The following is a 14,286-nucleotide window of genomic DNA, read 5'->3' as shown; positions in this document are numbered from 1 at the left end:
GGTTCTTAAAATATTCACTGGATTTTTTCTTCCTAGATTTATGATATGGAATACCATGATGGGTACATCCATATTAAGTATCCCATGGGGAATAAAACAGGTAAAATATGAAAAATATATGCATATGAAAATGTTTGGCAGCATGGCTTACTGTTCTTTTTTTCTAGTATATTCACAAATAAAATGAACTGTATTTCTCCCTCTTAACAGGCAGGCTTCACTTCTGGAATTATTCTCATCTTACTGATGGGCATTTTGACTCTTTATTGCTGTTACAGAGTTGTGAAATCACGGCAAATGATACGTAAGAAATCCAAAGCTTCATTGTGCAAATATTTTAAGTGTGAAATACCAATATGTATTAGATTCTGTTTGTATGTGTCTTTCACTATATGTTAGACCTGACTTGCAAATAAAAGCTGTTCTTTGAATATCTCTATTTTTGTAGTCTGTGTCTAAGCTCTGTGTGCTAAATGGCTGTCTTCGCTCATTAGGTATTACTTCAGTTTCTTAGGACCTAGGTATTACAGCCAAACACAGTCTCTTCTCAAGCAGGATTTCAATTGTCTACTTACTAAGTTTTTGGGAACTTTGGGAGGTAGAGGCATCTTTTCTCTATAAGCACTGTCCAGTTCTCTGCACGTCTGATCAACTTGCACAGTGGAGCAGCATAGGCTGTAGCTGTATCCCTTTGTGTTGTGTGCCTGTATTACCCTAATATTGTGTGTATTCTGTGTTGAAGAGCCCTCTCAGCAGCTGCAGCAGTCACTGACAGTGGCTCTAATTAGAATGTACTTCTATTGTTCAAAACTCACCTTGGGGCTCTTCTTTGGTTGGTGCTTTTGTGCATCTCACTAGAAATCCGTAGTACAGAAATAAAGATCATTAAGACCTTTGTCAGTTTGTTACTGAACTCATTGCAGGGCAGAGGAATAGGTTGAGGAATAGTTCATGGTCTGGTTTACTTTGCCATAACTTCTGCAAAAGGCTTTAGTTGCAAATGCACGGTGGCATTTTTGCCATGTGTTATTTCAGTGCTTCTGAAAATATTCAAAATAGTAGTATGGCCACAATAAAAGTGTCTACTTTAGGCTTCTTCACTCAAACACTTAATGAGTGCTATATTTTCAAGTTACTGGCTATATTCTTAGTCCTTGAAAGCGCTGTGAATGTGTGTCAGAGTATTCCTAAAAAGCCCCACATTTTGTCCTGAATAGTTCTACTATAGACTCTACTGACTCTAATGTAACGTTTTGTTTAGATATATTTTTGGGTTTTGTGTCTTTTTCAGCTTTAACAGATACCTCAAACTGGGAATTCCCAGATGTTTGCAAGTATTACTTTGGATCCTTTGGTCAATGGTCAAGCCTCTTATTTTCTATGGTATCACTTGTTGGAGCCATGGTTGTTTATTGGGTACTTATGTCCAACTTTCTTTTCAACACAGGGAAATTTATATACAGTAAGTATACATTTTTGTATAAGTTTTACTGCAATCCTTTGTAAAGATCAAGACTGCCTTATACTGGAAAAGAATTGTCCACTTTATGTAATCTTGATTTTCCTGCTATATTGCGTGAAAAATCAATTGAGAATAAGTAACTATGTGTGGTGGTACAGGCAAGGTCCTCTGTGTTGTCAAAGCCACTTTTTCAATTTCTCTCTCAGAAGTGTAGTTTTCTTGGTATAGTTTAAACAACCTAAATCTGGCTGCTTGTTTCCATTCTATTTTCACTCCCCCTTTGTTTGCATGGGTGTATCTATTTGAACAGCCATATAGCAGACTAGGCTGTTGAAATTATTCAGGATAATGAAAAAAAACCAGTTTCATTATAGATTTCAACAAACACACGTAAAATATTGCTGTATAGGAAGTTTTTGCAAGCATCTATGAAGAAACAATGAACTCTATTGCAGTTAAAAATGATTCTTAGTGTGGCATTGCTACAAAATAAAACATGTTGGGTTTTTATACCTTGGTACCTGCACAGGCACACAAGCATTTGTGTGTGTAATCAATGTAGAGTTGTGGGAATTGGTGATGGAATTGAGCTTTGAAAATCTGACTCACAGCGTTGACTAGGTTGGCTAAGATTTAAAATACTCTGTTTTGAAGGTTTTTTCTGAGGCAAATAACAGCACAGACAGTAGCCTGTTAAACGGTGTTTCATTAGAATTCCCATCATCCCTATAGGGTGTACTTTACTGTGTTGGTTAGTGACTGATGAATTTTATAGCTGACCTAATTTATATGTTGTTACAGATTAGACCTTGGGGATTTTTTTTGAAAGTTTACCACTTTAATCTTAAATTATTCTAAATTAAATAATGCCAGTTCTAATAAATGGCATTATTATTATTATAAAATAAAATTATTATAAAAATGGCATAAATAAAATTTAAAATGGTGAGAAGGTCTTATTTTGTAGGAAAAAGTTGTGCTTTTCCATGGGACTGGCATGTTACTTTATCCCTTACCTCTGTTTGTTTGGAGTTCTTATTTAAGTTGTTTGGTCTAGGATCACTGGCTTCTTGTCAACTACTTAATTACTAGGTAAATAAAATGCATAATGTGATGTAGGTTTGACACAGTGGCATCTTCCAACCATGTGTTTCTAAGTATTCTAAGCAGGAATTCAGTAAGTACTCTGAGTGTTCAGCAGCAGCTTATATTTTCTTTAATTCTCATACAAAAGCATCTGCACATACAGTTTAGGTGGGGGAAAATTTATTTCTGTGGGAAGATGGTCTAGAAATCTGTAATACAGAAAGAATGCAAGAATTGTTAGCTGAGTGCAATATCATGGCTTTGACATGGTTTTGCATGGTCTTGTTCAGTTTTTGTTTAATCGGAAAAATCACATCCACAAATTAAATTGCTAATCCTAAACTGCTTTTTAAATACAGAAGAAACACAAGTTGATATCTATAACAAATCTGAAAGTGCTTTAATTCTGTAAGAGCTATTAATTTTAGTGGCTTCTCACTAGGTACTTTTTTTTTAAATTAAGAACACAAAATTGTGATTTTAGTTAAATATTCTGATTTTTGTGTACTCCGACCTAGTAGAAGTAAGTATGAGAAACCTATTTGTGATTTAGCATGTCATAAATCAAAATAAAGAAGGAGGAAACAGTTTTCTTGCCACAAGGCCTTTTGCTTTCTCTGTGAGAAACAAGCTGCTGTTAATTGCATTTAAAAAACCTGAAGCCAACTACCCCATTTGATTTTCTGTACATAACATGCCCACGTGCAACAGAAATAAAACTTAACCAGTGACAGAAGCAAAATCTAACCAGTGACACACTAATGCAGTTTCCAGGCTGATAGAGCATTTTCTGTGTGTATCTATACACATAATGCATAAATACAATGAAATTGCTATCCAATACCCTTATAAAGGTGAGGTTGCAGAAACTTGGAAATAACTGGTATACCAGCAAAGTAGCACAGGAGTGTCCTGGAAATAAAACCCTACTAGAGATGCCTGTACGACAGTGAAGCATTAGCCTTTTTCTAGGGTTTCCCATGGAAGCATGGAAAAAGCATCCCACAGAGCCTCTTCTGAAAAAGAAAATATTAGAAAATTATTAAGGGAAGCTTTTTCTGTATAACACTGTCTGGACTAGGGATATGTTTGCATGCCTTTTTTTTTTGTGTCCCAAAAGAGGCTGGATTTAAGATGCATCTCCTCACTGGCCTGCTGTTCAATACTATTGAGTAGCTGGGAGAAGTGGAGGTGTGCTTGTGGAACAGGAATCCTGGGACTAGGGAGTCTTCAGAAATGTATGAATGGACAGGGCTTCTGAGAAGAAAGTAATAGAGTGTAGAGCTACTTTAAAACACTTCTACAGTAGTTAGAAAACTTTCCCTTGGGTCTGGAAGGAATTAAAGCTGCTGTGTTGTTCCTCTGATACAATTTTTCAAAATATTTTCTTACTTAATTTCAGTCAAGTTAACAGATGAAAGCCTAATAGCAGGTATGGGGACATTGATAGTGAGATTTTCTTCTTTGCAGACTTTGTTCATGACATTAATGTAACAGATATTGTTCCTGGCACCAATGGAAGTAACAAAGGTAAGAAGCGCTTAGTATTGTGTTACCAGTTTTGGGTGCGGGTTTAAAGGTAAATCATTATGTTTCAGTGCCTAACCACATGCCAGTTATAAATCATATATCATAAGTTGTAACTATGTGTTTCTTAAAAAACTGCAAGTTTCTGTCTGGGATTTGTACTTCCACAAATAACCACACACTTGGAGATCTGAATAACTGGGGAAGTAAAAAATAAGTTTAAAAAGTGGAGGTGAGAATAAGTATTAAAGAACTAGTTACAAGTTTCTGTATGCCCAGATACATCCTCCTTAAAAGCGTTATTGTTAACTTTTTAATAGTAGTTGCACAATGAGGAATTGCCTTAAGGAGTTTTAACTTTCACGCCCTAAATTTGAGGCGCCTTAGTTCTGTTTACTGTTTAAAGTCTTGACTGAGACAACTTTACTACTCAAAAGTTGTGCTGCAAGATTATTCTTCAAAAAACTTATGTAAGAACAGTTTTTTTGATGCTGAGTGCAAAAAAAGAAGTAATCGTCAGGCTACTTGCACCTCTACTTATGCTTTTGGAGAGTGTGAGATTTGCACAACTGAGGGAAGAAACTGCAGTCAAGTGTGAACATAGGTCTGTTCCAAGTTCTTAAGTAGGCAGAATAATGTAGAATGAAGGCAGGAGCAAAGCAAGGCAGGCATTGTCAACCCCTGAATCTTTTCTGCCTCTCTCATAGTGACTGAATCCGTACTGGTTCTTAGGAAGCAGAAAGCTTTCTCTATCCTGAGTGCATGAGGAATGGGGAAACATACTGTGTGTAACACTAGCTGCAGCTGTGTTTCTGGAGAACAGATGTTGGAGTCAGGCAAAGGAGTTGAGAAATAATTCTGAAAACCAGTTGATTTGTGTTTGAGCTAGTGTTGAATCCTGCTCCTCCAACAGTCCTTACCAGCTAGGCACCAATTTGTGCTCTCTCCTGCTTTTGCTGTTCTCTCCCATGCTTATGCAGCAGGAGGTATAACTTGGAAGCAAAGTAGACAATATTCCACACTATCCTCCACCAACTAGAAGATTTAAAGCAGCTGCTACATAAAATTAAGGGCTGTCAGATGTTCAAGTGTCTCTTGACAGGACATCCAGGGCTACCAAGGAGATCAGTAAGAAACAAAAGTGTTTTTCAAGGTTTGTGAAACAATCTTCTTTTAAGGAAGAAATTTATGAGAATGTTTTTTATGCCTTTGCCTTTTTTGACAGAACAGAAATGGAGACAATGTAGGATAGTGGCTATCAGCTGCTGTGGGATGCCAAGATTTTAAGTAAGACATTATGAGAACAGTGAATTTTGTATTTTAGCACAGAGCTTCATAGGCATGTGTTCCTCAGAGGGTATTTTTGGCTGATTTTTTTCCAATCACTTGTTCAGGTGCTGCCATTGATCAACCTCCATGTGAGAGGAGTATGGCATTACCTCTTAGCACTGTTACTGGAGCACATCTTAAATTTGTTGTGTTGTGTTGTCTGGCAGTGATGTACTTGCCCCTGTCATGGCACAAAGATGACAAGAGTGATTTTGTTGAGTGTAGGGTTTTCAACCGGCCAGTTGTTATAGTAGCTTTCTTGTAATCCTTAGTTTGTTTTTAGAGCAATTTACAGTAATTTAGGCTCTTCAGTGCATTTGAATTTTGGTTGATAAGATCTCACTGAAGTGTGCAGGGACAGATTAGGATGCTAAATATGCAGCCAGATGCAGGGGAGCATTCCTATGACTTGATTCCAGCAGGTACACATGGGCACTGATTAGGCCTTTTTATAGGTATGTGACTTTGAAGGATGATCCTGTGGCGCAACTTGGGCTTCAGATAAATTATCATCTTTGTTGTGCTCAGCTGGGAGAACTGTACCTCTGTCAGATTCAAGTGCAAGGTGCCTAGCAGTGGAATCTTAGCAATGAATTCCTGATTTAAAAAAAAAAAACAAGGTAGGAACTGTGATACTGAGCACTGCACTTGAGCAGTCCTCAGTAGTAAAACACACTAGCAGTTGTGGGATCTTGATTCTGAATATTCTGTGCAAGTAAAACTCTTTTCATCTGAGGATGTTTTTCTTTTTCTTTCTTCCAGTCATTTGTCCAAGTGCTGCTAGTGATCACCCACCACAGAACAGGACTGTGATGTTCTCATCGGGTAACAGAACAGGTTTTGAACTCTTTGAAGAATGGTGGGACAAATCAAAAACAGTACCATTTTACCTGATTGCAGTTCTTCTACCCCTGCTAAATCTGAAGTCTCCATCCTTCTTTGCAAAGTTTAATGTCCTAGGTAGGTAACAAATACTATTAAAGCATTGGTTTGCTGTGACTGAAGTGTATAGAAGACAATGGAAACTACTCCAGTGAGTAGAATCATAAAATCTTTTAGGTTGGAAAAGTCTGTAAGGTTATTGAGTGCAACTGTTAACCCAACACTATCAAGTCCACCACTAAACCATGTCCATAAGTGTTATATATCTGCACATTGTGCAGATTTAATACATCTAGGGATGGTGACTCAATAATTTCTCTGGACAGTCTGTTTCAAAGCTTGACAACCTGTTCTGAGAAGAACATTTTCCAAATCTGAATATTCCCTGGCACAGCTTGAGGCTAGGTCCTCTCATCCTGTCACTGGTTGCCTGGGAGAAGAGACCAGGCCTTTCCTGGCCACAGCCTCCCTTCAGGCAGCTGTAGAGAGTGATGAGGTCCCCCCTGAGCCTCCTTTTCTCCAGGACAAACACCCACAGCTCCCTCAGCTGCTCCTCACTTGTGCCCCTGACCCTGTGCCAGCTCCATTGCCCTTCTCTGGACTCTCTCCAGCCCCTCAGGGCCTTTCCTGCAGTGAGGGCCCAGCCCTGGGCACAGCACTGGAGGTGCGGCCTCAGCAGGGCCCAGCACAGGGGGACAATCCCTGCCCTGGCCTGCTGGCCACAGCATTGCTGATCCAGGCCAGGATGCCATTGGCCTTCTTGGCCACCTGTCAGCACAATTCCAGCCCGTGTTCAGCTTCTGTCTCCAGATCCTTTTCTATTAGGCAGCTTTCCAGCCACTGTTCCAGTATTTTGGTGGCAGCCCATATTGTGCCTCAAAGTGGGGTTGTTGGTTGGTTTATTAACCCCAAGGGCTTTGTCTGCTGCTTTGCTTGAATCTTACGGGTAATAGGGAGTTCATTTTTCTTCCTTTCCTTTTCTTCCTTTTCTTCCTTTTTCTTGCTTGATAATACTGTGAAACAAATTCCCTTACATCTACAACAGATTTTCCCAAATGGTTCTATACATACTACTGTATAGAACTGCAGCATTTGATAGATATTACCTTGGTATAGTCGGGCATACTCTTCCTCTGGTAAACATTTCAAACCAGCAGTTGCTTCTGATCTGAAGTGATTTTCTGCCAATCAGGTGACTAATTAATTACAACATCAGTCAGTCAGTATGACCTGCTTCTGTTCTTTGTCCCAACTTCCAATATTGTGGATTCTTCTGTGCTGCATAGGAAACAATTGTGACTTCCTGCTTACATGTCTTGAGGTAGAATGCCAAGGTGGTGGGGCTGGTAAAGTGAGTAAAGCATATGCATGATGAGTGGGGCTGGTCACAGTTCAGGGAGTAGAAGATGTCTGAGAAGTAGCGCTGAAGCCCACAATGAAGAGAAAGAGAAAACTGGATGTGGATCAGAGGTTGAAAAAGTTGGATATGCTTTGTAAAGGTGGTAGAGGACGGGGATTTGAAGGTCTAGTTTGTTCGTCTGTTCCGTAGTTACACTTTATCAGAGCTTGGATCTGCTCTTGCTGAAACCACTAAATGAAAATACCATGTGGGAATTTGGGTACTTGATACTGCTTCTGTACAAAAGGTGTGGGTTTGATATAGAAAAAAATTTTAAACCCAGAATATTAATTACTCAATAGATTATTATGTAATTGAGAAGGTGTTCAAAATTGCCTTAATTTTTGTAAACCTTGACGTTTATAAGACAATAAAAAATGGGAGACAATTTTGAGATGAGGAAATTTATCTCAGTAGAGTTTTACTTATTTTGATACCTGTGGAAACAGAGGTCCTTAGGAAACTAAGAGTATTTTAGCTGATCTTTACATATAGAACATTTTATTTCCCTAATTTCTTGAGATTATCTATCAAATCATAATTCCTTCTGTTTATTTTTGAACCTTGATGGGTTAAAATGCTGGGGTTTTGTCTTCACTTACTTAGAGCCTGTTCTCTGCTAACTAGCAGCATTATTGGCCATGAGATTCATTGCAGTAGCCTTAATTATTGTTGTTCAGTTTCCTTCAATTTTTAGGTAGTTCCTGTCCTGCTCTTGTCTCTTTCAAATGGTCTGAAACAAGACCATATACCCTCCATTCTGCAGGTATACACAGCAAGGCATTATACCCATCTGTGATCTCATTTGTAGTTGTTAAGCTGTACACGTGCCTGCTGGATGCCTCCTAACCAATGAGATGGAATGCAAATCCAGTATTATAATAAAGGTTATCCAAAGTTACATTTAACATAATGTTTTAATCAGTAGCCTTGAAGTGTCATTATCAGCTTCTAGTTCCCAATGTAAAGTTCATAAGTGCAGTAATTTCCATTGAGCTGTTTGGTTCAAAAAGTCAGTGACTAGATGAACATTGTAATAGCTGGAGTGCTATGATCAGTCTCCACTTAGGTTGAAATCCTGGCAGTGGAAGCTGTAACTGGTCTGTTTGTGCCTAAAGACCTACGTGCCCAGCAGCAGGGATGGCAGGGTACTTCCTCTGCTGTCACCAGTGCCAGAAAGTTATTTAAACTTGCTGGAAGTTTACATTGTGTGCATGTGCATCTTTTTTTATCTCTGACCTATAAGAGAAGAAGTTTAGACCTAGTCTTCTGTTAGGAATGAATACTAACCATAACTGTTTTACTACTAGTAACTAGATGGATGGAGGAGAAATTAAACCCTGCATAAATACTTTGTACTATATCATGGTATTTGTTTGGCTCTTGTTTTTTCCAGGTTCAGTTTCAGTTGTCTACTTAGTTTTTCTGGTTACAGTAAAGGCTGCTCATCTGGGAATGCACTTAGAATTCAACTGGTTTACAGAGAATGAATTTTTTGTACCAGGTAAGATAGTTAAAATGCAGTGGTGAAGTATACATTTGGTGAGTTTAGGATTTTTTTTCTCTCATTTACCTTTTAACAATCTGAGACATAAATAGAGGAAATGCTGTCTGATGTGGCAACTAGAGAAAAGATCCCTCCAGACCAAGTGGCAAGGAATCCCTTTCCCAGTGATGTTCCTTTGTTAACAGGCAGTATTAGCAGTAAGGAGGAGAAGGAGCCCCTATCAGAGGAATCTTCAACATATATCCTATACCAGAGAGCTTACCTTAGACCCGTTTCACCTATGTTACTTTAAGTTCTAGTTGTACGTGTTTCAGATCATGCCTATTTCAGTAGCAATTAGAAATTACAAACTGTAGACAGACTGACTGTTAAGGGTAATTTAAGTTCTCCACACACTGTCTTGCTTAAGTGAAATAGCTCATTCATCATAATTTGCAAGTACAGTTTTCCCGTACTTCCCAGTTTATCTCAAGTTTTTGGCCATAATCTTAGTAGTTCTTCTCTTTCAAACACCCATTAGCTGGTTTTATCCCATCAGTACATATCAGTATGTTTTTGTTTTTATTGAAGGTTGTTTGATGCCTATTTGTTCTTTTCAAATTACTGTTATAAATTCCTCTGAGATGCCATAGTCATAAACAAGAGGCATTTAGTATTGCTTGAACAGCTAGCCTAAAGAGATCAAGTCTCTTTTTTAAGAAACCTGGAATAAAAGAACAAAGGTTAGGTCCTAGTTGGCTTTTCCCCATCCTTTACAATAAGCAAAATTTTAGGACCAGTTAGCTGTAGGGAGCTGTGTCCTGAACATTACAATAGTGTCCCTTCTTCTGATCGTAGAAACAAATGAGAAGAATGGGTTGTAGTGACACACGTGCTGCAGGCCATTGAGAAATAGAGCACCCAGTAGTTTGATTAATTTGGCAAAAACTCCTACTGCTAGGAGATAGAAAAGGCAGGTAACTAAGCTTCCATGAGATTCTGAAACTGTCAGTTTGCTTTTTATTATTGAGATTGAAGTAGTGCGTGGAAAACGAGCCTAGAAGTCAAGGCCAGAAGTCGCTTGCACTCTCAATTCTGTCAGTAGCACATCATGCTAATTAGATATTGAAGGTACAGTGAAACCAGCTCTAGGGAAAGCTTATTCTTTCAGTTTGGATAAGCCCTTCATTAGTTGCCTGGAGTGTGTTTACTTTCCTAACTTCACAGCACTTTACAGAAGTCTGTTTTAAACATGTTTGCATGGAGCTCTCTGTGGTTTGTTCTGTAAGGGTTTGTGAACCTCTGAAAAGTGTTGTGCTATACTTCTGGATGCTTTTCAGAAGCTGACTATCTTAGGGTTCTCTAAATGCTGTTAGCACTTTTAAGAGTGCATACATTCTTAGGTAATACCAATTAAGATGGTGCTCTAATGATGTTATGCATTGGTGAATTCCTAGACCATTTGCAGCACTTGGAGAACCACCATCTTGTGAACATATTTTGAGTATTAAAACAAGCAGAAAAATGCTATTCCCAAAAGAAGGAAATTCTTTTCATACATGCTGTGAAGCATGATAAGAAATTGCTCTGCCTTTCTTTATGCCCTGTCTTGTAAGCAGAACCTCTTAAGTGTCTACAGATGTAATTTTTCTTCTGGTAGCATAAGTGACTTCTTAATAATAAAAGTGTTCACAGGGTAAATGATTCCTTCCCTCCATCTCCCTCTTCAGGAACCTGTAGGTATACAGCCTCACTGCTGTCAAATTCCAATTTCACAAATGATTTCCAATTAAACTGTTGAGGAGCAGAAAACCTTGTATGTACCAATCTTAAATTAACCTAGTAATCACTGATGGTTGGAGTCTATCAGAGAAGCCCTGCTGGAAAGTATATTCTATAGTAACTATTGTCTTATGTATCTTGCACTTCCTGATTAAGTATCTGCATTGGCTATGGTCAGATATGAGATAGATTGTCCCGTTTCAAGGTGGAGGTTCACGTGTTTGTCAGTACCCTCCAGAGCACTGTATGTCATCTGCATTTTGTCATAGTTTGTTTCAAAGAAGTAATTTAAAAACACTTGTTTTTTCTTTGTATAGAGTTTCGAATTCTGTTCCCTCAGCTCACAGGGGTTCTGACACTTGCCTTCTTCATCCACAATTGTGTCATCACACTTCTTCAGAATAACAGGAATCAAGAAAACAACGTAAGTAACTTCACAAGACTGTGCTTATTTATTCTAGATTGCCAGACAATAGTAATTTTTTTCTTGTGATTTGATAAGAAAAAAAGTTACACATTCTTTTCCTTGCTATGAGGGAGTAACAGAAAATTTACAAATTACATAAAAGCTCTGAGGAATGCCCCAAATTTACAAGCTGGTATTAAATGGCCAAATTGCACACAAGAGGCAGATGACTTGACTATGTTGTAGGTCTTAATGAAAACTGACCGATTTTAGAATGAAAAATGTTGGAAAATATTTGGTACGTGACTGATGTTAGCAGAATCCTGAACAGTAGTTTTGAGGTCTAGGTAATACCTCAAAACTTTGTCTCACAATTCTAGTCAAAGTCCATAGAGAAACTTGGCACAATTTAGGAAATCCTGCAAGTTGAAGCCTGGATCAGGAGGCTTTGTGATACATAGTCTTTGGACTGGTGCTTTACCCTTGAAAAAGCTAAGTGCTGCTTCTCCAGATGGAGCTGCATTCTTTGTTAATATCTTCCCATTTTAAAATATCAAATGGAGTAAATACAATACACAGAGTCTGAGAGTAACTTTTACTTTCATTATTTTTATTATTTTATTTTTTTCTCCCTACTTCCAAGGATTCTTGTCCAGCTTCATTAAAATGTTAGCTGTAAAGGTACCTGCAATAACATAAAAAGATTTTTAAATACTAGCCTAATGAAAAACTGTAATGAAATCACAGAATCCCAGAATGCTTGAGGTTGTAAGGAACCTCTGGAACCTCTTGTCCCCGCTACTGAATCAGCACCACTAACAGCCAGATGCCTATACAGCACATCAGATAAAATAGATCAGATTTGATTATTTGACAGTGAAGTACAGATTATGTACCAATGCAATGAGATGACCTCTTAGGCTTTAAAAGTCTGCATGGTTACTTCCTTTTACCTGTGAATCAAGACCAGCTTGCGAATTATGTATCTGCAAAGGAGTCATGCATTCTCCTCCAGGAAGGCTTCTGGGGGCTTAGGGCTTCTCAGCTGGAAGTCTGGACAAAGAAAGCTAAATAAGCTCTTTCTTGATTTCCTTAAGAAAATCTTATGATGTGGAGAAAGGCAAGATTTCTCTTTAACTGTGGCTTTCAAATTCTAAAGGGTAGATCTCCAGCAGTCAGGTCTATATGCTAATACCCTCATTCCATCTTCAAGGTTTTCCTGTGTATTTTCCCCCTCTGTTTACATCGGAGCAAGTAATCAGATGCAAAGAGCAGCACCTGGAGTGTTCTTTAGCTTGCTTTTCCTGTGTGAAGGCGGAAGAAACTGCTGCCTGCATTTGAATCAGCTTTTCTAATACCTTTCCTGTAGCTTAACTTGAATTTCCAAGTCAGCCGTAGCATGGATCTCAAGCCCTTGACAAAACTCTGCATTGCAGAAGAATGTTCAAATTTCTTAGAAAGGGCAGCTTTGAAATATGGCAGGAAAGGTTTCTAAAAGGAAAACAAATCTCTGTAATTCTTGTAGTAGTTTTATTTGGCTGGAGATTGCTTTTCCTCTTTGTAGCTGTACAGGAGCCTTTCACCTAGGTCTCAAAAGTGCTTTGCAAATGTTAATGAAGTACCTGTGGTCTTGAAGAGCTGTTTTGTGATTATGTCACTAAGCGGCTGGACTAAGTGGGAGATTTCCATATATATAGGGGTCTTGCCCTCTGTCATAAGTCATGGGGGTTTTTCCAATATATTTACAAGACGCTTTCTTCTCTCAGTATCTGATAGGGTGATACTGACATAACTCCATGGATAAAAACTTCACTGTTTTATTGATGGACCTGTTAACATGGCACTTCCCTCAGTGTTCTGTCAAAAGGCACAGAACTTGGCAAGCTGGAAAAGCACTGCTTTTGTCTTGAGCAAAACTTACTGAAACTAGAGGTCATAGAACAACTCTCTGGGGAGCTGGAGAAGAGTAAGACAAACAATAACATTCCTCTTATGGAGTCAGAAATTCAAAACAATAGCAGCTTCCATTCTGGTCACAGGCGTGCATCACAGCCCAAAGCTAAAATACACATGGGGGAGGAGTGCTCTGGCCGCTATTCCTGTACAGTGGTGTGGGTGTGAGAAGAGAAGAGAAGAGCAGTGGAGCAGAGTAAGCCACATGTCAGCAGCACAGCCCTGTGAGCAGGTTTTTAGTCTGCAGTTCAGAATTTACCTTTCTGGTCTCATCTCCCACTGCTGCTGCCTCCTTGTATTTATCAGCATAAGTCTTTGTACAGTGTCAGTCAAATGGCTCAAAAACAGATTGCATAGGAAATGTAACCCAGCCACAAAAAGGAGTGTAGGTGTCAGTTTTGGTTGGTGGGTTTTTTCTGATTAGTGTTTGTGATCAGTTTCCCTGAGCAACACTATGGATGCTACACAAGCCCACCATGATCTACAGGCATAAATAAGCTAGTGCTGTCTCCTGACAGTTGTTTGTGGATATACCTGGGAGAAAGGCTGTGAATGGGGAGATGTTTTTTCTGTAGGTATTAACTGCAAAAGGCATGGAGCTGTAAATGGTACTTATTTTCTGCAGTATTGAAACACTTTATTCCCTGTAAACAGACTGAGCTTCCATTGATGGTGCCATACCATTGGTTTCTGTTTCCTGCCAAAATTATGCACAGCATCATCCATCCTGGTGAAGTACTTATTTTTGTCACCCAGTTAAATGTTACTACTTGTCCTTGAAGCACGAGCAGGTGGACTCATTTTTATGATCTAGATCAAAGTCCCTGTTGAGATATTAGGGAGTCAGCATCTCTCTTGAGAAGGGACTAATCTGAAATGGGATAATCAAAAGGTATTTCAAATGTGGTAATCATTACTAAGCGCTGATACTGGCTTCTCCATCCAAGAAGCAACTCCACAAAGTAGCTTTCACA

General features: G+C 38.7%; 1 protein-coding gene across 6 annotated transcripts in view; it reads left to right on the top strand.

The window, feature by feature from the left end:
* Positions 1 to 14,286, top strand: part of SLC38A9 (solute carrier family 38 member 9) — a 46,167-nt gene that overhangs the window by 14,577 nt on the left and 17,304 nt on the right. For 5 of the 6 annotated variants that reach the window (XM_005490651.4, XM_026795631.2, XM_005490650.4 and 2 more), the window contains 7 exons: positions 37 to 100; positions 211 to 304; positions 1,292 to 1,462; positions 4,019 to 4,078; positions 6,167 to 6,364; positions 9,082 to 9,189; positions 11,271 to 11,377. In XM_005490651.4, the coding sequence (XP_005490708.1) occupies positions 37 to 100; positions 211 to 304; positions 1,292 to 1,462; positions 4,019 to 4,078; positions 6,167 to 6,364; positions 9,082 to 9,189; positions 11,271 to 11,377 (802 nt within the window). The remainder of the gene's footprint in view (positions 1 to 36; positions 101 to 210; positions 305 to 1,291; positions 1,463 to 4,018; positions 4,079 to 6,166; positions 6,365 to 9,081; positions 9,190 to 11,270; positions 11,378 to 14,286) is intronic. The other variant, XM_074532642.1, reaches the window with a different exon arrangement.

The sequence above is a fragment of the Zonotrichia albicollis genome, chromosome Z (assembly GCF_047830755.1).
Source record: "Zonotrichia albicollis isolate bZonAlb1 chromosome Z, bZonAlb1.hap1, whole genome shotgun sequence".
Taxonomy (NCBI): domain Eukaryota; kingdom Metazoa; phylum Chordata; class Aves; order Passeriformes; family Passerellidae; genus Zonotrichia; species Zonotrichia albicollis.
This window is presented reverse-complemented; position numbering and strand designations above follow the sequence as displayed.